This window comes from Typopeltis vanoorti, chromosome 25, assembly GCF_054136105.1.
Source record: "Typopeltis vanoorti isolate ZY-2024b chromosome 25, IOZ_Tvanoo_1.0, whole genome shotgun sequence".
Lineage (NCBI taxonomy): Eukaryota > Metazoa > Arthropoda > Arachnida > Uropygi > Thelyphonidae > Typopeltis > Typopeltis vanoorti.
In genome coordinates, this window is record NC_143573.1 from 41,036,479 (window position 1) to 41,060,091 (window position 23,613).

The 23,613-nt window shown below is 36.1% G+C and overlaps 1 protein-coding gene across 4 annotated transcripts in view; it reads left to right on the forward strand.

Moving 5' to 3' along the window:
- LOC150092682 (condensin-2 complex subunit H2-like) overlaps positions 1–23,613 on the forward strand; it is a 266,667-nt gene that overhangs the window by 51,674 nt on the left and 191,380 nt on the right. For 3 of the 4 annotated variants that reach the window (XM_090414632.1, XM_090414633.1, XM_090414634.1), the window contains exon 3: positions 5,736–5,837. The exons of the other annotated variant lie outside the window; for it this stretch is intronic. In XM_090414632.1, coding sequence (XP_090270758.1) covers positions 5,736–5,837 — 102 coding nt within the window. The remainder of the gene's footprint in view (positions 1–5,735; positions 5,838–23,613) is intronic. 4 annotated transcript variants of the gene reach the window in all.

A 23,613-nucleotide genomic window follows, 5' to 3' on the forward strand; every position in this document is an offset into this window, starting at 1 on the left:
AAGTTATAACAAATGGTGCAGTTGATAGGATTTATAAAGATAGATATAAGAAAATACGATATAACACCAGCATTATCCCCTCTAGACTCCACTGCACTCAGCATTACCTGATATCGTCCCCCCCCATCTCCCAAGTACCCATTCCCACAAGAGGCCACCCCTGCTACCATCCACACTCTGACACTGACTCGTTCAGAACAGCAATCTCTCCAGATGCCTGCGTCCTTCCTCATTCAAATGCAAGCAGTCTCTCGCATACATTTCCTCTCTGCTCTCAAATGCACTCCAAGCATCCACATATTCAAATCCTCTCTTCTGACACATTCTCACTAGTATGCCATTCAATATCATCACTCTTCTGCTCAGCTCGACATTATCATACCTAGGCAACACACACACACTATCTTTCCTCTCTGTGTCTTCTTTCGTACAGCCTCAAGCAAGAATCTCATATCTCTCGCTAGCCTATTTACACCACCACCACTCAAGTCATTTGTTCCCACCATCACAATCATCTCATCCACCCTTTCACCTCTCTTAATTGCCATAGCCACACTTTCTATCATCCCTCCTGGCAAACACTCCTCACACATTCTATCTTGAACACCACGGATCATACATAAAGCTATTAATTTTTGTTCTAGGTGTTTATCAGAACTTTCCAGGTCACCCTCATATCTGACTTCCTCAATTATTTCTTCATTAAGGTACATTTGTTTCTGAGGATCTTCTCTATTTATACTTCTTTCAAAAACTATAATTTTCTTCTTACTAGGGTTAAGTTTAAGTCTTCTGCATTTGCTCATCTCAAGTCTGTCAAGGTTTTATTCTAGCCCTTCACTGTTATACAGAGGAGTATTGTATCAAGATATCTCAGATTGGTGACCCATCTGTTCACCTGTTTTCAGCTCATGCAGTGCATGAACATGACATGCATGATATCCTCATCATATATATGCATGGTGAGGATAAAGTATGTATTCTTGTCTACCCGAAGCCAATCATTTAATCATTTAAAACGTACCACATTTAAAACCTTAATGTGTTGAGAAATTCATTATTTTCATTACTTCCACAATTTCAGATGCCAGACATATTCAAAAGTCATTCTCTTTTTATTTATTCTCCAATGAATAAAGGACTCATCAAGGGAAACCACATATTACTTGCACCACCTGTCATACCCGTTCTTTAATTCATTTGCACTACATGCACTCACCACTTCCGGTCGCAATCTATACAAATCACGTGCCACTCTATGAGAGCAATATCTAGGCTCTCATCCCCTTTTGACAGCATTCATTATCAATTTCCAAGAATGCCTTGTCATCCATTCCCAACCCTCCATAAAATAACAAATTCCATTTACTGATATCCTGTGTGACCCTTTCAAAAATTTTTATATCTCAATCATATCACCCTGCTTTCTCTTGTTTGCTAGCATCTGCAGTCTATAAATTCTCAATCTATCTTCATAATCAATATTCCACGATCCTGATATAATTTTTAACACACTCCTTTGCACTCTCCACTGTATCAGAATCACAGTGGAAACCAGGAGACCAGACCTGTGCACCATAGTCCCAGTGAGGTCTTATCAAGATCTTGTAAAGAGGCAAAATGATTTCCTTATCTTTACATATCAAAGTTTGGTTTAGCATTGCAGTTATCCTCAGAGTTTTACTTGCAATCTTTGCTATATGGACTTGATCTCCTGTCCACAAAAACTCCAAGATGGAGTTTTTGTGGACAGGAGATCAAGTCCATATATCCCCTCTCTTGATCATTTTCTTTTAGTGAAATCTCACCAGTATAATATGACATTGGATATCGCATCACACCAAAGTGTGCACCTTTATGTTTACTAACATAATTTATTTCTCATGCTCACTTTTCCAATTTCAGATATCCACAATTTCTGCCTATTCAAATCATTCTACAAGTACTGCATATCAGCCACATTCCTAATAACCTGCCTATCTTTGCATCATCATCAGTGAATAACTGTAGTCTCCAATCAAATCCTTTCCAATTTTTAATGTATAGATAGAATAGAAATGGACCAATGACTGATCCTTGTTGTATATCACTGGTTATTTTTTATTTTTTATTTTTTTTATTAATCTTTGTACTGGTTATGAGCAGTACTACCCTTACATCACGTCCAGACTTGATATAGGCCTAAGCTTTTACAAGTGTTTTACCCTATGCCTGTTCTAGTTATCATTGTATTCATTCTCTGGTGGCAATGCCATGGCATGCCATCAATGTGCCCATGAACGCCCTCAAGGAAAGAACTTTTATATCCTTCTGCATAAGCCCAAGCTGTTTTAAGTCCTTATAACCATCTGCATTCCATACGCCATGTAAAGAGATGGTGGCGCTGGTAAACTTCAGAGTTGCCCCATGCTCCTCCCATATGTTACTAACTAGATCTTAGTTATTTTTATAGTAGTTCACTTTATTATTATGGCTGTAGGCTAGTGGGCACTCTGTTCCCACCACCTGGGCATCAACTACCCAAACGTCACCATCTCTTTTAATCACTAAGTCTGGCTTACGCAAACCTGCAGAAGTCCTATAATGTGGTTCCACCACGGTCTTCCAACCTTTATTCTTAAAGAGGTTGTTCAGAATGGAGACCACAGCATCATGCCTCCGCATGCAGACCCCATGGGTGCGGAAGCAACACTGGGTTATATGAGACAATGTCTCACTGCAGTGGCAGCCAGCCCTACAGTTTGAGTTGTCACTATCCCATCGAGCTGTGTGAGCTCGAGTAGGCAGGGCATTGATCCTTGTACAGATAAGGTCAATATACTCGAACCCAGGGATAAATCTGCCATCCCTTACCCAATCATGCTAGGAAGGCACCAGATATGACTCTTTTAAAGAAGCACTATCTACAGAATAGTGCAACAGAGATGCCCGCCTCTTGTGTTCTGCAGGTGCTGACTCAATTAAGGTACCCTGATAATGGGACCAGCCTTTAGCCTGCCTAAAGTCTTCTTGTATTAATGGGCTATAGAAAGCCTCTCTGCAGATGGGGGAAGAAGATAGTTCTAACTTTGTGATTCTTGACAGCCGCAGGCATGGGATCAGCCATCTAAGTGATGGAACCCCGAGCCCTTCATCCTCACGTGGAAATATGCAGTAGGGGTGTCAGGCAGCAGTCAGAGCCATGATCTCATGGCTGAACAGATAGCCCTGTCCATTTGGGACAGTACCGAGATATGTGTCCTACCAAGCACCAACTTGTGGTAAAAGCGAGGTAGGAGATAGTGGGGAAAGGAGAAACAGTCTTTGATGGGGCTTGAGAGGAGCTTTCTTCAAAGAAGCGATCCCAGCTTCTAGGATAGAAGGGACAGAAGACCATCCCTTTGGAGTGAACATGATACCGAGGTATTTCCACTTTTCCAGGATTGTCAAAGCATGCAACGGCCTCCCGTGCAGGGAAAACTCTATAGTGTCGACCTTAAGCTTCTTGTCACGACCAGAGGGACTCTGGTCTGACAAGAGCTAAAGAGCAGGACCTCTCTACATTAATAGAAAGGCCTCGAATAGAGAAGAAGAAGATAAGACGAACACCCTGCACTGCGGGAATAGAAGTTGCACTGGACCCTGTAGTGATAGTGATGGAAAGAAAGGGTTCTGGACATCCAGCAATAGACAGCGCTCGAAGGAGAGCAGGAAGGGAGACGCTGTTAAAGGCCTTTTGATATGCCTCTATATATGGTCCAGTGGCACCGTATATATAGAGGCTTAAGATGGCATCGGGAATCAGAGAGAAGAGAAGAAAGAAGATATATATATTCTCGGCACAGCCATCTGAAGGGACAAAAGCTCTCTGTCTATAATCATGCTGTATATGTTTCTGAAGTCGTTTAACTAAGATTTTATGATAGAGTCTAAGTATTACAGGGTAGATGGTAATAAGTCTAAAGTCTGATGCACAACTTGAAGTTTCTTTCTTCGGAATGAAGATAGTTCTTGAAGCACGTAGGTATGGTGGTATTGCTTTACTGGAAAGGAGAATGTCCACTAAATCTTGAAGAATCTTCAACGGCACCTTCTGAAGCCTAGATGCAGGAAAGCCATCAAGTCTGAAGGCTATTGTTCACTATTTTATAATTCAATCCTATATTCTCTCTCCAGTTTATGCAGCAGTCTTCCATGTTGTATTCTGTCAAAGGCCTTAGAAAAGTCCCAGAATATCATGGAATATCCATTCCCCTTGTGTAACTCAAATGTAACGTTATTATAGAATCTGAGCAAGTTGCTCAAACTAAATAATCTTTCCTTGTAAATTCATGTTGTTCATTGCAAAGTATAGATTCTTGCCTCAACCCATTTCTGTATGTGAGTCTTAGCCAACTTTTTCAAAATCTTCACTACCACTTGAGAGAGATATTGTTAGGTCTATAGTTGGATACATACTCTTTTCACTACCCTTGTACAGTGGGATTACCATAAATTTTTTTTACTTCTGTAGAATCTTTCCTTTTCTTAGACTTAGTTGATATTGCCTTGTCAAAGAAATAGCTAGTTCAGCTGAACACTGTTTTATCATCCCTGCTGATATTCCATCAGTCCCTATTGTTGAATCCTTATTTAGTTTGTGCAACAGCTCTTGTACTTCCTCCTCATATGTATGAGTTCCTTCATCCAGTGAAGATGTAGCAGTGAGCTCAGTGTTGTATACATCAGGTTAATAGCTTTTAGCATAATGGGCACTCATTAGTTGAAAAGTCTCTTCTGCATCTGTCACCAACATGCTATCTGTATTCACTAGAGTTCTTTTTTCATATTCATTCTTTCTTTTAGTTGCAGAGTAATGATAGAATACTTTTTTGGTTTTCTTTAGCTTATAAAGCCAGTTTCTCTTTTTACTCCTACTTTGCTTTCTGTATAATAATTATAGCTCTTCTGTCCTACTCTTCACAGTTTTCATAACTGACATTATTCTTATGCACACAACAGTATTCCTTCCATATCATATTTTTCTTATCAATCTCTTGCTTAATAAGATTACACATCCATATCACTCGTATTCTATTTATTCTTTGAAATCTAATGATATGTTCCGATATTGCATCATTTAAGTATTTTTAAGCATTTCCTGTGCACTCTCTGTATTCTACTCATCCAACAACTGATGCCATGGCGAAAAACTCGGCATTCTCTTCAGTTATACAGTGTGTGTGTGTGTGTGTGTGTGTGTGTTAATATAATATATATATATATATATATATATATATATATATATATAACTTCCCTTTCTTGTTTCAAAATTATGATGAATTAAATGACAGTTAGCACAGGTAAAAAAATTATAGAACTCATTATCTCCTGGTCTATAGCAAGGAAGAAATATATAGGAGTTCTATAATTTTTTTACAGTGTGCTAACCATTATTTTATTCATAATAATGTCTGCCATACTTATATCCTGAAAGTGTCTAGTTGTTTCACATTTTTTTTTATAATTCACCAAATCAAGAAAAATAAGTATTTAATTAGTAAATAAGTATTTACTAATTAAATATTTTTTTAATGCATTCACCCATTCACAATACTAAAAAGCTTTATAGCTATGAAATCATAATTATTTAATAATTATGAGTTTTATAACTATAAATTTATTAACAAGCTAACATTTATTTACTAGCAATTTATTAACAAGTGTTAGTTATATTGTAATGCTATTCTGTACAAAATTATTATATTAAATTATAGCTGGAAAGTCTAAGTATAGCCTTTGGTGATGGAAGTACTAGCTTAAACTTTGCACAAGCTGCTTTTCTCATCCAACGTACTACTGATGTTTATAGTAAAAAGGTATGAATAATTTTATTGTTAAGATAATCATAATATCATAATCTCTACTTACTAGTTAGAGTTGATTTTTTAATCGAATCTTTTTTGTATAGTTCCATGAAAATCTGAATTGACTTTTTTGGCATGCACCAAGTTTTATTTTACCAAAGTGATTTTTCACATAAAATTGGCATTCTGAAGATATGTCCGGATGATGCTTTATATTTTTTTATTAGTTTTTTGTTGCAGCAAGCTTATTATTTCGAAGATCAACATTATTGACATAAAGAAACAGTAAACCTTTACTAAATTAAAATTAATTACAAATATTTTATTATGCATCTTGTACAACATCTTTAGTGTGAAGAACAGTAGTAGAAATTTGAATACAATAGATTATAAGAAAAGGTGCAGTAACAATAAAAATCTTTTTATATCATGTATATACTAGGTTTAGGAACTAAAAAAAAATATACCTTTGGTATAGTTACTAATCATAGTTTTCCAAATTTTGAGAATGGTTGAAATGTGATTTGATTTCAATGATGTAATAGGGTCTTAGCATTTTATTTCAATATGTGTTCATATATTCATATTTCTGCTTTTTTGTAGAAATTTTGTATTGTTCTAATAAATAGATTTTATGTAGGGATTCCACCTCACAGAAAGTCATTTTTCTTCCTACATGTAATTAAGATAAATATATTGTTTTGGAATAAATGGCATTGTGTGGGTGGGAAGGTGGATGGATGGTGACAAAGTGGGTAGTGACATACAGCATATGCTCAGTTATATGCAGAGAATTAAGTAATGTAGATAGTGGATTGTGTTGTGAGTGCCATCACATTATGATTCCTTGAGAAAGTTATGTAACATTAATAATAATAAAGTTTTACACTGTCTATGCCGCATGATTCTGAAGGCTTTGGTCATGAAATCAATTCCAATTGATTTGAGCAGAACTTTCATCATCAGATGAGTCCTTGAAAGAATGATCTTTTTCAGACATCAATTTGTTGAAAAGTTTTTGCAATTCTTGCTGCTGTCTCTCATAGTCACCCATATTACTAAAATAATAACGTTCTCAAAACATTCAGTATTTTACATCAGAGTTACCTAATGAAAAGAAGTACCTGTTTTTTGTTTCACTATATCACTTAGCTAGCGATAAACAAAACAAAGTTACAACAACTCGGTAAACAAATATACTAAGAAATCCAAACTTGGGTAGATAGGTTATATGTGAAACACGCATGCCTCACATGACCATGTGGTATTTTATTGTTGGCACAGTCTCACTTTGCTCAGCAGGCCAAGTGAAACGCATGTGTGTCACACTGAATAAACGTTTCAACAAAAACAAAAAGTTGTTTTCACAGCGCGGTTAAGTGAAATAATCACTAGAATAACATAATATGACAATTCAGCTCAGTGGCCTGTGAAGACGAGGAAAAAAAAAATAGTATCGCGGCAGTCAAAGTGTTAAGTGAAATTAAGTTCAAGAGCCTTATAAAGGTTCTTCTCCTACATGACTTTTCAACTTAATTTCACTTAATTCAGCTTAATTAACTGAAGACAAGCTATCCAGTCTCACATGGATGTATCAGGGTTTTTACTCCCAAAAAGTTGTTTTTTTTTTTTTTTTTTTTCAGTAGAAATTTGAATACAATAGATTATAAGAAAAAGTGCAGTAACAATGAAAATCTTTTTATATCATGTATGTGTTAGTTTAGGAACTAGAAAAAAAATATACCTTTGGTACAGTTACTGATCATGTCTTCTGTTGGGGAGACTAACATTCAAATGTTAGTCTTTCCAACCAGAAGACTTCAGCAAACTGACTGAACTACTCTGTCAGTTAGTGATGCTTTTTGTTTTAAATATATAAATTTTAGCAGTGTTGAATTACATGTTATGCACTAGTATACAATATACACTTGAAACACATATGGAAGTAAACTTAAATTAGAATAAGGTTTTGATAGTGGGTTCTTTTCTGATATTAGTTATTAGTAGTATAATCAGTTAAAGCAAATTCTTTAGTAGAGTACATCCTGGTTTTGTAGCTGAAATTATTCTTCTGTTTTCTTAAACTCATCGTCAAATTCCTGATAGATATCGTCAGGGGGTGTACAGGATGCTATGATGGAAATATGTATAAGTTTACATCATGACTAACTTCTTATTGACAAATTTCCTCCAAATTAATCTATTATCTGTTAAAACTACAATATTATCAGATCTTGTGTTTCTGTATTCTAAGGCATTTTTTTGCTGTATTAATCCACCTAGATCGTGATCTTATTTTATCTACTGTCAATTCTGTTTGTTGCCACCACCTGAGATTAGCTCTACTAATTTATTCCTGAATATCAGCAATGTTAAGGGCCTTCCTAATATCCTCATTTTTAATATGATACTGCATTGATGCCATCCATTCACTCCCCTAATCTTTTTCAGAACTTTCATCTCTGTGTTCTCCAGTTTTTGACTAAGTGTTTTATTTCTAATCCAACTCTTAGTTCCATAAATTAAACTTTGTTTGAAATGTCTTGTATACAGTTAATCCAGTGTGTTTTGACTAATATCTCTCATATTCCATATAAATTTATTCCATTGACTTTTTATCTTACCAGCCATCTTCACTAAAAATTGTACCAAAATAGCTGAAATGTTTTACTTGTTCTCCATTCAGGATGTAGTATGTTTTCAATGATTCTGCCTATTTTCATTGTCTTTGATTTTTTATTGGTGATTTTTCAGACTAAATTTATTACAACTGATGAATGGAAATGAATATATTCATCTCCATAAAATAAAGAGCCGGGGTGAATATTTTCAATTTTGATATCAATCTTAATGCCATTTGTAACATGATCCATATAGATTTTGAATAACAGAGGAAATGTGCACCCTTGTCTTACATCTGATTTAATGTCAAACCACCTTAACTTGCCTCCTTCAATTCTAACTGCTGACTTACTGAAATGTTAAATATTGTTTGATTATAATGTCTCATTTACACCACATAATTGTAACCATTAATTTTTCAGGAAATAACAATATATACTAAAATATTAATTATAAAATACTTTAATTAATACTTCCCTGTGTTTCGGCCATCATTGCCATCATCAGGGATCACAAAATACAATATGTGCATACCATCACTAACACTGGGCAAATGAGGCTGAAGAAAGGCAACAGAAGTTGGGTTTGAGGATCTTAGAATGTATATTTCCCAAATTTTTTGAGGTTTGGGAAGCTTTTCATTACTGAGGCAGATTCGAGGAATAACCTTTCATATTTGTATCTGCTGTGGTTTAACAGAATGGCCTTCTTCCAGTGTATCCTTTGGTGGGTGTCCAAAGCATGGTCAGCAAGTCCTGAGTGGCTGTATTGGTGTATCCAGATGTAGTCCTTGTATTCAGATATTCTGATATTGGCTGTCATGCCTGTTTGGCCATAGTAGGACAGTTTGCAACTGCAGTGGACCTCGTATACTCTTGGTAGGTCTAGGGGATGTGGCTGGTCTTTGGTGTAGCAGATAAGAGATGCCAACTTCTTATGTGATCTGTAAGTTGTTGTGAAGAAAGGCAATAAAAGTCAGGCTTAGAATCCTAAACAGTGCTCCCTAGTGGGCTCATATAATTGCAATGTTTTGAACAGTTTTTTCTTGGTACCTCATATGACTTTTCCACGTCTACAAAACTTAAATACAAATCCTATTTATATTCCCATGATTTCTTGGCTATTTGTCTTAAGATGAATAGTTGAAAACAGAGCTTTTTCTCCAAATTTCCCTTCCAAAATTTTTCTAAGACATTGAATATCGTAATCAAATTCCTCCCATGTATCCTCAAGGGTGTACAGGATACGATAGTACTACATAAAAATTTACATCATTACTAACTTCCTATCTAAATTTTCTTCCAAATCAGTCTGTTACTTGTCAAGACTCCAACATTACATCTTATATTTCTATCGTCTAAGGCACTTTGTACCGTATCAATCCACCTATATCTTGGTGTTCCTCTGGGTCGTTTTCCTGCCAACTTGGCAGAGAACACTTGTTTTGCTAATCTTTCCTCTCCCATTCTATTTAAGTGACCATACCACCTGAGAATAGCTCTGCTAACACATTCCTGGATGCCGACAATGTCAAGGTCTTTCCTAATATTCTCGATTTTAATATGATGTTGCCATTGATGCCATCTGTTCACGCCTCTAATCTTTCTCAGGGATCTCAGGACTCTCATATCTGCGGTCTCTAGTCTTTAGTCAAGTGTTTTACTTCTCACCCAGCTCTCAGATCCATAAGTTAAAACTGGTTTGAACACTGTCTTATATCCAGCTAATTTAGTGTTCCAACTAATTTCTCTCTTATTCCATATGAATTTATTCAATTGACTTCCTACCATACCGGCTTTGTTGATTCTGTTGTCTATTTCCATATTTAATTTACCATCTTCAGTAAAAATCGTGCCTAAGTAGCTAAAATGGTTTACTTGTTCCACAGGTGCTCCATTCACAACACAGTTGACATTTTCAACAATTCTGCCTATTTTCATTGTCTTTATCTTTTTATTGTTGACCTTCATACCATATCTGTTACAACAGTTATTCAGTTTAGTCAGGGAATCTTGCAGACTTGTAGCGGATTTATTTAGAAGTATAACATTGTCCGCATAAAGCAAAGAGCTAACATTAACATCTCCAATTTTGATATCATGTTTAATACCACTTTCCTTCATAATGTGATCTATATAGATAATGAATAACAGAGGGGATATTGTACATCCTTGTCTCACACCAGAATTAACATTAAACCATCTTCCTGTACTTCCTTCAATTCTAACTGCTGACTTACAACTCAAATAAAGACTAAGTATTGCTTGATATAATGCCCCATTGACACCATATAACTGTAGCGGAATTGAATAGCTTCTCTCTTGGCACCTTGTCATATGCCTTTTCCAAATCGACAAAACTTAAATACAGATCTTTGTTATATTCCCATGATTTCTCCACTATTTGTCGTAAAGTGAAGATCTGATCCTGACAGCCTCTATTTGACCTAAATCCGGCTTGTTCTTCACCAAGCTTTTCTTCCACAATTCTTCTCAACCGTTTCTCAAGTATACCTGCATATATCTTACCAGGAACATTCAGGAGGGATATACCTCTGTAATTCTTACATTCAGTTTTATTTACCTTTTTATATATGGGTACTATGAGAGCTCTATTCCAATCGTCTGGAATTCATCCCTCTGTCCAGGCATTCTGAACTATGCAGTGCAGCCATTGTTGACCTGTAAGACTTTTATACCACCATACTTCAGCATTTCTGGTCGAATGTCATCCACTCCTGCTGCCTTTCCACATTTCAAGCCTTTGATGACTTTTTCTACTTCAAGTATGGATATGTATTCCTGACTGCATGTCTGGTCAGTGTTTTTTATCACTGTCCTGTCATCACTGCTTGTTTCATTTAGCAAATTTTCAAAGTAATTACTCCATACTTCAAGGATATCTTTTTCTCCTATTTTCATGTCACCTTTCTCATCTCTAACAACTTTTACAGCACTCTTTCCTCCATTCCTAAGCTTCTTCAACAACCTCCAGAATATTTTGCCACCTTCTTGATATTTATTTTCTATGTTCTTGCCAAAGTCCTCCCATGACTTTTTTTTGCTAGTTTTAAACACTGTTTAGCTTTCTTACATTTGTCTCTGTATTCTCTAAGAGCACAAGCTGACTTATTTGCCAGGAACTTTTGATATGCTTTCTTCTTTTCCTTCACTGCCTCTTTAACTTCCTGTGTCCACCAGGGAGTTCTAATTTTTCTGTCCTTGCAGACAACTTCACCACATGCCTCTGGCAGAATCAATCAATGTTTTCTTCAGAGTTTGCCACTGAATCTCCAAGGTTTGGTTCCTGTTCTCAAACTCTTTCATTTTTCCTTCAATAATCTTTGTGTATTTTAGTCTACAGTTCACATCTGAGAGCTGCTCAACTTTTATTCGCTTTAAAACTTTCTTACATGTTATTATTTTCAATACGAAATTCAAATTTATCCTGCTCAAGACTAAATAGTGATCACTTCCAATTTCAAATCCTCTGTACACTCTGGTGTCCTGCACCAGGGAGAAAACATCACTATCAACAATAACATAGTCAATGAGACTTTTCTTATTCCTTGCCTCTTCTCTCCAGTTTTTGTGCACATTTTTAGGAATAACCCTTCCATGTCCGGAGCAGAAATCCAACAGGTATTTGCCATTATTATTGGCTTTGCTCTTTTCTCCAAATTTTCCCAAAATATTTTTGTATGTCTGACAATCATTTCCTACTCTGCTATTTAGATCTCCAACAAGGACCAACTTTTCCTTTTTCATTATGTCAGTTGCTTTCTCTAAATACTCAAAAAATTCCTCCACTTCTACCTTAGTAGAACTTTCTGTGTGACCATAGGCACAATTAAGTCTCATTGTCCATTTCCTCATTCTCATAATTGCCTACATCACTCTAATTGAGACTGACTGCCATTCAAGAAGATTCGCCTCATATTTAGTGTTGAATACTATGGCTACTCCTTCTTTTCCTTGATTGTCATTGCCTGAATATAACATGTTTTATTTATTGCTCAAAAAGATCTCACCAGTTTTTGTCTTTTATGTTTCAGTCACCCCTAATATATCAATCTGGTACTTATCTAATTCCTCCGCTAGCTCCATTTCTTTGCCATTCAGGCTTCTTATGTTGATAGTACCGATCTTTAACTCTGGTGATGTTGTGTTGGGGTGTGTTTTCAGATTTGTTCCAGTAGCTGATTTTTCGCTGTTCGCCCTGGTTCCCTGGCGAAAACAACGGGGGCCTTATTTAACTGGGCGACGCCCCAGGCAGCATGAAATTTTGTTATGTTGTACCATCATTTTGCATTTTGGTTTAACCAATAGGTATACAATTTGGTCGGCTAAATCCCAAATTGCCAGCCCATCCTTGTTCGTTCAGTATCCAGGTAGATATCCAATCCTCACCTTCTCGTGGTGCACCCTGTTGGGTGCACCACGAGAAGGTGAGGATTGGACATTAGGTCAGAAGCCCTGGTAGGTTCTCTGCATTACTTTTAAGGCTATGTGGAGGTCTCCTCTCAGTTTTACAGCTTTGACCCTTAACCACCCCAGACATTGAATATGTTTGTTTAAATCTTACTTGGAACACTCTTTGATTCTCACATTCAGTTTTATTTCACTTTTTGATAGGTGGTTAATGAGAGCTCTACTCTAATCATTTGGAATTCAGTCCTCTGACTAAAACTACTGAATTATGAAGTACAGCTACTGCAATTCTCATATCTCCGTATTTAAGTATTTTTGATTGAATTTCTGCATTTTAGCTTGTTGATGTTTTTTTTTTTTTAACCTCATGTATTGCTGTTGTACTCCTAATTGCATTCCTCTTGAATATTTTCTCCCATTGCTCAATCACTTGTTTTATTTAGTAACCTTAATTAATTAACTAACAAATTAATTGCTTTACACATCTAGAATACCTTCTATATGTGTAGAGCAATTACAGCAATTTTCAATCTAGATGTGTAGCACAATCTTCAGTTTTGTTGTCATTTTTCTTTTATCATTTTGATTCCTTTTAGAGTGATATTTCTTCCATTTCTAAACTTTTACAATCTCCTCTACAACATTTTGATGTCGTGATGTTTATTTTCTATATTCTTATCAGTCTTCCCATGACTTTTGTTTAGCTGCTTTTACGCATTGTTTTGCTTTCTTACATTTCTGAGTTATTTTCTTAGAGAAAATGCTGAGTTACGTGCAGCGAACTTTGGTATGCTTTAATTAAAAAAAAAAAACATGAATTCTTCTACGTGATATAATTTCTCATTTAAAAAGCCCTTTCTTACATATATAAAGTAACTAAGCAGATAAACATCATAACCCCAGTTGTCTTCTTTTATTTAATCCTGGTGAAGGAGTGTTCAGAGCATGGGCTGCCAGTCTACAGATAAAATACTAAAATATGGTCAGGCTCAGGTGTTTCAGATTTACTATATATCTACTCAACAGCATGAGCCCCTGAGAATGATGAGTATCAACATGTATTAATCGTTTTGCAATTCAAAATCATAATAATAATAGGCTTAATGAGCCTCCATAGCTTAATCAGTATAGACAAAGCCCTTTGGTCGGAAAGATCTGGGTTCGATTCTGCCTATGATGTGATGAACCTTTATCTGGTCTCTTTCGACTAAAGATGAGTTAGCCGGTCTCATACGAAGGTAGGGAGTTTTTTCACCTGGAAATTCGGGTTTTTTGTCTCCCAGAGTCCAGAACAGGCAAATCGGCCTCCTGAACACATGACTCTACAGACATAGGGCACCTCCAGGAATAAGGAGTAACCAACCTATTCTGTAGGATTTCGGTTCTGAATATCTACACAGTAAAATGTGTAGGTCTCTGCGTAAATTAGGATGGGAATAATATGCTTAGATGTAAATGGTTATTCCTAAGAGTGCTTCATCGTATAATCTTCAGAGCACAACTTATAACTGTTGTGAAATGCACAGCACTTAGAATATTGCAGAAACAGTTTGAATTGTAACTGAAAAGAAACTAATGACCTGGGACTGGATAAAATCATATTAGAAAAGTCAAGCCAAATGTGGTCTTAGAATGACTATCTCCCATATCTTAATGAAGCTATACTTTGAGGTTAGGGCAGGCTTGATGCTAATTTTAAAATAGTCTCCTAGATCTGTAACAACTTCTGTGCAGCCCAATTGTCTTATTTTATTTAATCCTGTGGTGAAGGAGTGTTCAGAGCATGGGCTTGCAGTCCTCACTTGCTATTTAGGTGATCGCAAGCATAGTTTTTGAAGAACATAAAAATCGTGTTGCTTTTAAAATATCTTTATTTTTAATATAATATTGATCCCATCTATTCATTCTTCTAATTTTTCTCAGAAGTCTGACATCTGTAGTCTGTAATTCTTGATCTACTGTTTTATTTCTAACCCAGATCTCATATCCATAAGTTAAAATTATTTGAACAAAATAGTGTTTGGGCTAATTTCACTCTTATTCCATAGAAATCTGTTCATTTGGCTCCTCACAATATTAATTTTTTGACTATCTATTATGAAATTAAAATTAATTACAATACTATAGCTTATTAGGAATGTTATAACAACTCCCTCCTTTTCCTGATCACTATTGCCTTAATATTACACCTCATAGTTATTATTTGGCAATATTTGACACCTGTTTAGTCTTCTTTGTCTCAGTGATGCCAGTGAAATATGTATGGTACTTCTCAATTGCCAGTTGTACTTCTTGTACGTATCTTTGTCAGGTGTTTCAGTAACTAAGTTTTCACTATTCTCTTGTTCCGAGATGAGAGATCCTTGTTTAGCCAGTTGCTGTTCCAACTAGTTTGACATTTTGTCATGTTAAGGCAATACAGAATACAAATTGGTTACCTAATTCTCACATTGCCAGTATTATTTTTATTCATTATTTAGGGGGATACTTAATAAACACATGCCATGAGAAGGTCAGGATTAGATGCTATCTGAACCCCTAGTTGGTTTTCAGCATTCTCAAGCTCTGGGAAGATCTCCTCCCAGTTATTTAGCTTTGATCCTTATGTTATCAGTCATGCTGTATGTGCTTTTATTGTATTCACCACACAGTTTTTGATTTAGAAGTTAACTAATTGTGTAATTTCATAGAGAGAGAGTGTGTGTGTGTGTGTGTGTGTGTGTGTGTGTGTGTGTGTGTGTGTGTGTGTGTGTGTGTGTGTAGTATATTATTATTATTAAGAGAGGCCTTCAGGGAGTCAGTGAGTCATCGAGGGAGGCCACATACTACACACACCAGCTATCATAGTTATTCTTGAATTCATTCACACTGCTTGCACTCACAACATTCAGTGCAATCCATTCCAATCACACACCACCCTATGAGAGAAAAATCTAGTCTTCATCCCCTTCTTAGCAGCATTCATACTCAGCTACCAAGGATGCCCTCTTGTCCTTTCTCCACCCTCCATAAATTGAAAAATTCCCTTGACTGAAATCCTGTATGACCCTTTCAGAAGTTTGTAAGTCTCAATCATATCATCCCTTCTTTATCCTGTTTGCTAGTGTTTGCAGTCTACAAATTCTCAATCTGTCTTCATAATCAGTATTCCATAATCCTGATATCATTTTTAACACACTCTTTTGCACTATCTCTCTCTCTCTCTCTTCACTATATCAGAATCACAACAAAATCAGGAGACCAGACCTGTGCACAATAGTCCAAGTGAGGTCTTATCAATGCATTGAAAAGAGGCAAAATGACATCCTTATCTTTACATGTGAATGTTCATTTCAGCATTGCAATTATCTTTTGAGTTGTATTTGCAATCTTTGCTGCATGGCCCCTGAGCTTCAACTTCCTATCTACTAACACTACCAAGATCCCTAGCCTCATCATTTTCTTCAAGCATAATCTCACCAATATAATACAACATTGGATATTCATGCCGAAGTGAATGACTTTACATTTACTGACATTGAACTGACATCCATTTTCCCATGCCCACAATTCCAAACTATTCAAATCATTCTGCAAGTACTGCTTATTAACAGCATTCCTGATTACTCTACCTATCTTTGCATCATCAGCAAATATTTGTATGTCGCTTGTCAAATCCTTCCCAATGTCATTAATGTACAGATTAAATAACACTGGACCAGTGGCATACTCAGGATTTAATCTTAGGGGAGGGCCGAGTTGAATAGATGATTTGAGAATACACATTACGCATCACATACGACCTATGACTGAGCATCTGCAATGATCTCCAATACATGATACCTGTGATGTCATCTGGCCCGGCTCGGGCAACTGAAGTAGCACTTGGTTCGCCCAAATACTACTTCGTTCGCTTTGTGTTCTTAGCGGCCATGATTCCCGAGAGCTATAGAGTATTCCCACCTCATGTGACTGCTAATTCATAAGTAGTATAGAAATAGAAGAAATGACATAACATAAATAAAGAAATGAATTTTAATTAGGAAAAGATTTTTGGAAAATTTCCTAGCGTTTTTTTCCCTTTTTCTTTGGGAGTTGCCAGGGGCCCTCTCTCTCTCTGGGTGCACCACTGCACTAGATCAAGTACTGATCCTTGTGGTACACCACTGGTTACCTTAAATCTTGCAGACTCACATCCCCCCCATAGACCACTTTTTTGATAGCTGTCAGTCAGCCATCCTCATATCCACGCTAATATTCTATAATCCAGACCCATATTCTCCAATTTATGCAATAGTTTACTATGCTGTATTCTATCAAAAGCCTTAGCAAAATCCAAAAGTATCATGGTGTATCCATTCTCCTTGTCTAGTTCAATGGTAACATTGTTATAGAATGTGTGCAAGTTGCTAAAACATGACCTCCCCTTAATAAACCCATATTGCTCATTGAAAAGTAAAGATTCACTGTCAACCCATTTCTGAATGCAAGCCCTAACCAGGTTTTACAAAATCTTCACCACCACTCCTGAGATACTAATTTGTTGATAGTTGGATACATCGGTCTTTGCACCAGCCTTATGCAATAGAATCACCTTACATTCTTTCCATTCCTGCGGAATCTTCCCTGTTTTGAGACTCATTAAACAGCCTGGTCAAAGGAATAGCCAGTTCAGGTGAACACTCTTTTAGCAAGAATGAATTTACTGAAATATCTAAAAATACCATACCCTTTACACTCGATACCAGTTAGTATGTCTGATTCTGATAGCGAGGTCTCACTAATGCCCACAATTTGAGGTCCCAACATATTGACTAAAGCAACTAACTCTACTCCTTTTGTTTCTGATACTGATAGCATTCTTGTACAGACATAATAATCTACCTGCATGTTCTTTTGTATACGCTTGTCTGCAGTCTGCATGACACAGTTGGACAACCTGTTCTTCTCTAGTGCCTTATACATCTTTGCACACGTTTGATGGGTTTGAACCAGATGAACACAAGGGCGAAATCGTTCTCTCCTCGTCAACTTTTCCATGATAATCTTCATATATATATATATATATATATATATATATATATATATATATATATGTATATGAATTTTCATTATAATAATTATAATATAATTACATGTTAGAAAGATAATTATTAAACAGAAAGAAATGAAGATTACTTTATGCAGAAATTATGTAGATCACCTGAAGCACATACAGATGATTTTCAGTAGTCATGTATATTAGTATGAACTTTATTTACTATGTTTTTTGTTATCTTATTTTAATTATTATTATTTTTTGATTCATTATGAAGTTGATAAAGAACAGGAGAGATTTGAGAGGAAGAGTGTTATTCTTCCTGGAAATGAATGTTAGCATGTCTCTTCTAATCATCAGGCATTTCATTGTCAACTTTGGATGATATGCTCTGGAGAATGCAATTTAAATTGACAGCAGTGTTTTTAATTCTAGTTTCCTCCTCTTTTTTTCAATACAACCATTGAAAATGCAATAAACGTTAAAAACCTTTTTTGTAAAAAGCAGCATGTACTTTTTATTCTGACACCCTCTTTTTTTTTTTTCCCTTTAATAAACAGATATTTTCTTTCTTCAGGTATTAATAATATGACATTTTGCATAAATTAAATATTTACTATAATAAATTGATGTGAAAATCAGCAATACAAAGACAATGAAAATAGACATGAACATTGAAAATATCAAACACACCTGGAATGAAGAACTTATAGAACAGGTAAAACATTTCACCTATTTCAGCACACTTTTTAATTGAAGATAGCAAAATAAATATGGGAATGGACAACAGAATTATCAAAGCTGGTATAGTATGAAGCCAACTGATTAAATTTATCTGGAATAAAAGAGAAATTAGTCAAAAAGTTGACTTCATTTTTTTATTTTATTTATGGATCTGAGAGCTGGGTTAGATATAAAATAGTCAATCAGAGACCAGAGATCACAGATATGAGAGTTCTGAGAAAGATTGGTGGACTGAACAAATGGCATCAGTGTAGCATCATATTAAATATGAGGATATTAGGAAAGAACTTGATATTATTAGCATTCAGCAGTGTGTTAGCAGAGCTAATTTCAATTGGTATGGAATGGTATTGTCACTTAAACAAAATGGAAGAGGAAAGGTTAGCAAGACAAGTGTTCTTTGCTAAGATGGCATGAAAAAGACCCAGATAAAGACCATTATATAGGTTAACTGATACAGTAAAAAGTCCCATAGAAGACAGAAATATAAGATCTGATAATATTGTAGTCTTGAGTGATAACAGATTAATTTGGGTGGAAAATTGTAGATAGAAAGTTAATAATGATGTTAATTTTTATGTAGTACTATCATATCCTGTACACCCTTCCCCTTGATACATGCCAATAATTTGATGATGATGATTATGAGATTTCACATTTTCATGTAAGATAGCATTATATTAGCAGGTTTCAGAAGCCCTGGTCGGTTCTCCGCATTCCTTTAAAGGCTATGTAATCTCCTCTCAGCAACAGGGCTTCTAGTAGCTGGCCTTCTAATAACCACCACCTCTACTGATCAGAGCAACGAAAGAAGCTGCAGGCTTCCGCTTGGGGGGGAGAGTGTTAGGACCCGGGTCGAGCCTGCTTTCTCCAACATGTGTAGCTCAGTGGATGTGGCGTTTGCACACCACGGCACTTGGCCGCACAAAGGAAGACTTGATTTCGAGTCTAGTCGGCGACTAGAAGAAATTTTTCTAAGCCTTTTTTTGACCGGTTCCCAAGTTAGTCAATCTCTGGCATGGGAAAGCAGGTTTTTTCTCCCGGAAACTCGGGTTTTTCGTCCTGTAAACTCAAGAAAATCAACCGTAGAACCCACATTATTTCAGACATTAAATACGAGTGTTAGGGACCACGAGATGGCGGCGCTTGTTGAGCTGCCACTCTTCACTGCGTGCCGCTTAATTAGTGATAGCCTTGGGCCAGCTATCTCTGATTGGGTACCAGTGGAGATTGAACTGCCCACTCAGTCTCCAAAAGTTAGATAGGGCTAAAAATGGCCTCGCCTACTCCCTATATATATGGGAATAAAAAGGCGTTAGCTGATTTTTTTTTATTTTTTATTATTATTTTTTTTTTTTAATCTTGAAATTTTGGAGTCCACCTTTTTTTTTTTTACCTGAAATGAATTTCAAAAATGGGATCAAATAATGGAAGGAAATCGTATACTATTTAAAGAAACTTGTAAACATGACTAAATAACTAAAGCAATGCAATTTCTGTATACAGATAAATAGATCCATTGTGAATGTGGTTGGCAACAGATGATCACAGTGAATTTAATATTTACAAAAAAAGGTATCGTTTGAACGTATCCATCTATTGAAATGAAGTAACTTTTTTTGTAAACTGTCTTATGAGTTCATACTTGAGAAATTAGTTTGAATTACCTTGCTAAAAATCAATACTTCATTGAAATCTACAGTATCTGTATGGAAATATTTGAGATTCCATAGATTTCCAAGCATTTCACAAGTAAAATGTTGTTCTGGTTTCAACTGAGAGGACAATGTATAGATTGGATTATTTTCAAATTTGATGCTTGGGAAACAAACTTATTTTTATAGTATTGAAACCATTGCCTTCTATGTTTGCAATAAGCAGTGTGAGCATAATATACTGCTCATACTTCCAAGCAAGTCTTATAGGTTTGTTATTTCCTATAAACAAAATAGCCAAGATACTTGCTATCTTAGTGGCATTGGGGTTATTTTTGCTCCTCTTTGTAAAAAATATGTAAATAAATAAAATAAAATAAAAACTATTCTTTGGTAGCTAATTTTCATTACATTTCAAAAAGAGGAAAAGTGCTAATAAATATTAGTATTTTTTATTAGAGACTGAAACAGCATTGCAATTTGGTTTTGCAGACCAGGAGTTTCTTATCCTGTGCTTAGTCCATCAGCGATGTAAGCATATCATGATGATGATGATATGCTCACATCATCATGATGTGAGCATATATAAACTTTTAACCTTACAAAGGTAGGTATTGATTTAAAAAAATACATACAAATCTGAACAGTGCTAAAGAAGATATCTTTGCAAATTTTCTCTGGAATTTGAACTCATACTACTTATCCATAACTTACAAATTTCTTGAACCTCACTCCCAATATTTTATGTTGTGTACTGAATTTAAGTTTCTGATATAAATATTAAACTGAGAATGCGTTAAAAACAAAAAAAAAAAGCATAATAAATGCTTTGGAAATATGGAAATATGTACGTAAAACCTGGAAATAACCTGGAAATATGTACGTATGGTGTATATTATTACATTACGTGTTAATGAAATATTTTTTTGTATGTATGAGGGCTGTTCAATAAGTAATAAGACTAATATTACTGTTGCAAAACCACTCATCACAATATTAATTTCTGTGGAATAAAGAAATATTGCTGTCTTTATTAACAAAAGAGGTCGATAGATGGCGTATACGGGCTGATGTGCCAGAGTGTCACGTGACTAAATGCAAGCTTGTTTCGGCACGCCTATGAGCCGCGACCAGTTGTCGAAATGGAAGCGTCCTTGGAACAGCGTTATGCAATTAAATTTTGTGTGCATTTGCAAAAATCGGCATCAGACACTTTTAACATGATACCCGAAGCTTTCCACGATGAAGCGATGTCGAGGGCAAGTGTTTTTCGCTGGCATAAAACTTTTAAGGAAGGAAGGCAAAATGTGGATGATCTTGAACGTGAGGGAAGACCTTCATCGTCCATCACAGAGACAGTGATCAACACAGCAGCAATTATCATCAAGGAGGATCACAGAATTGCAGTACGGCAGCTGCATGTTGTCCTGAATATTTCTGTGGGAAGTGTTCACTGAATCATGGCTGAACATTTGGGACTGAAACGTGTTTGCGCTTGATGGATTCCCAAACTCTTGACACCCGAACAAATGCAGCATCGAGTGGATGTGTGCACAGAATGGAAAGAAAGACGACAACTTCTTAAAACGCATCATTACAGCAGATGAAGCTTGGTTGTATCACTATGGCCCTACAATGAAACAACAAAGCAGTGAATGGAAGCATCCGTCTTTGCCTACCCCCAAGAAAGCAAAAACTGTAAAATCGGCTGGTAAATTTATGACTATAATGTTTTTTGACTACAAAGGCATTGTTTACCAACACACTGTAGAACCCGGGAATACTGTAAACGGCTTATACTATGTAGATGTTTTACGGACAATGGTACAGCACGTCAAAAGGAAGCGTCCATTGCTGAAGAATGGCTTTTTATTGCACCACGATAATGCAAGGCCACATATTGCTGGTTGTGTAGTGGACGTTTTGCAGAAGAACAACATAGATATCCTACCACACCCTCCTTACAGTCCTGATCTCGCACCGTGCGATTTCTGGCTGTTTCCTCAGCTCAAGAAACCACTAAGAGGCCGCCATTTCGAAAGCAATAAAGCATGTTTAAAAGCTGCGGTGGCAGTTTTGAAAGAACTCTCAAAAAAAGGACTTTCACATGTGTTTAAGAAGTGGACGTAATGTTGGGACAAATGCATTGCATCTCACGGGTAGTTACTTCGAAAAAGACCATGTAAATGATGACGATTAAAGGTAATCTGTTTTCTGTATAAATATAGTCTTATAACTTATTGAACAGCCTATGTAGATATGACTCAAGTGTCTTGTGTGTGATTATATTGCTTTTTTTGGAAGCATAAGTAATCTGAATATCTCATTTGCTTGAGTGGCCTTCTCAATTGTTATATGTATAGACATAAATTATTTCATTATATGTTTCTATGTAGAACATAGCACATGAAGTGTGTTTTTTTCTTTGAACATAAGTAATGTGATATCTCTGGTTATCTGGTTGTGGATTTCCGTTGCTTCCAGTGAAAGAAAGAAAACACTGGAGGGAATATAAAGAAAAAAGTGATCAATATATTCATGAGTAGTACAAGGTGCAAGCAAGAAGGGTGACTAGTTTGGTAAGAAAGGCCAAATCAGATTATGAGAGAGAGAATTAGCTAAGCCGGCCAAAGTAAACCGAAAAGAGTATTTTTATGTAGCAAGTCCTATCCTATCCTAATTTACGCTCACACGTAGACCCACACTTTTCACCGTGTAGGCATTCAGAACCGAAATCCTATGGAATAGTTGGTTACTCCTTATTCCTGGAGGTATCCTATGTCTGTAGTGGTGCGTGTTCATGGGGCCAGTTTGCCTGCTTGCAGGAGGAAAAGCTCCAGATAAACTGGGGAGAAAAATCCTGCAGTCCACGCCCAAGACTGGCTAACTTGGCTATGTCTGAGAAAGATCCTTAAACTCCTCATGTCAGCAATGGGAATTGAACGCAGGACACTCCTTTCACAGGCATATGGGTTGTGAAGCGCATAGCCACTTGGCTAACTGCGTGGATGCTATGTAGTAAGTAAGAGAAAAAAAATGACTGTGGTAGGATTACTTTAAACAATGCTTATGGTAGGAAGGTGAATTGGTGAGTGAAGAGTTTACAAAAGTGTATTGTCTAGTTGGAGATTTTTCAGTTGTGGATGTGACAAATGCATATCAAAATTGAGGTAAATAAAGAGGAGGTGTTCAGCATGTTGAAAAATATGAATGTGAACACAGCAGTTGGGCTGTATAACATATCAGCCCGTGTAGTGCATGAATGCACAAGAGAATTGGCATTGCCTCTGATCTAGTTGTTCGGTCTAAGTTTCAAGTCT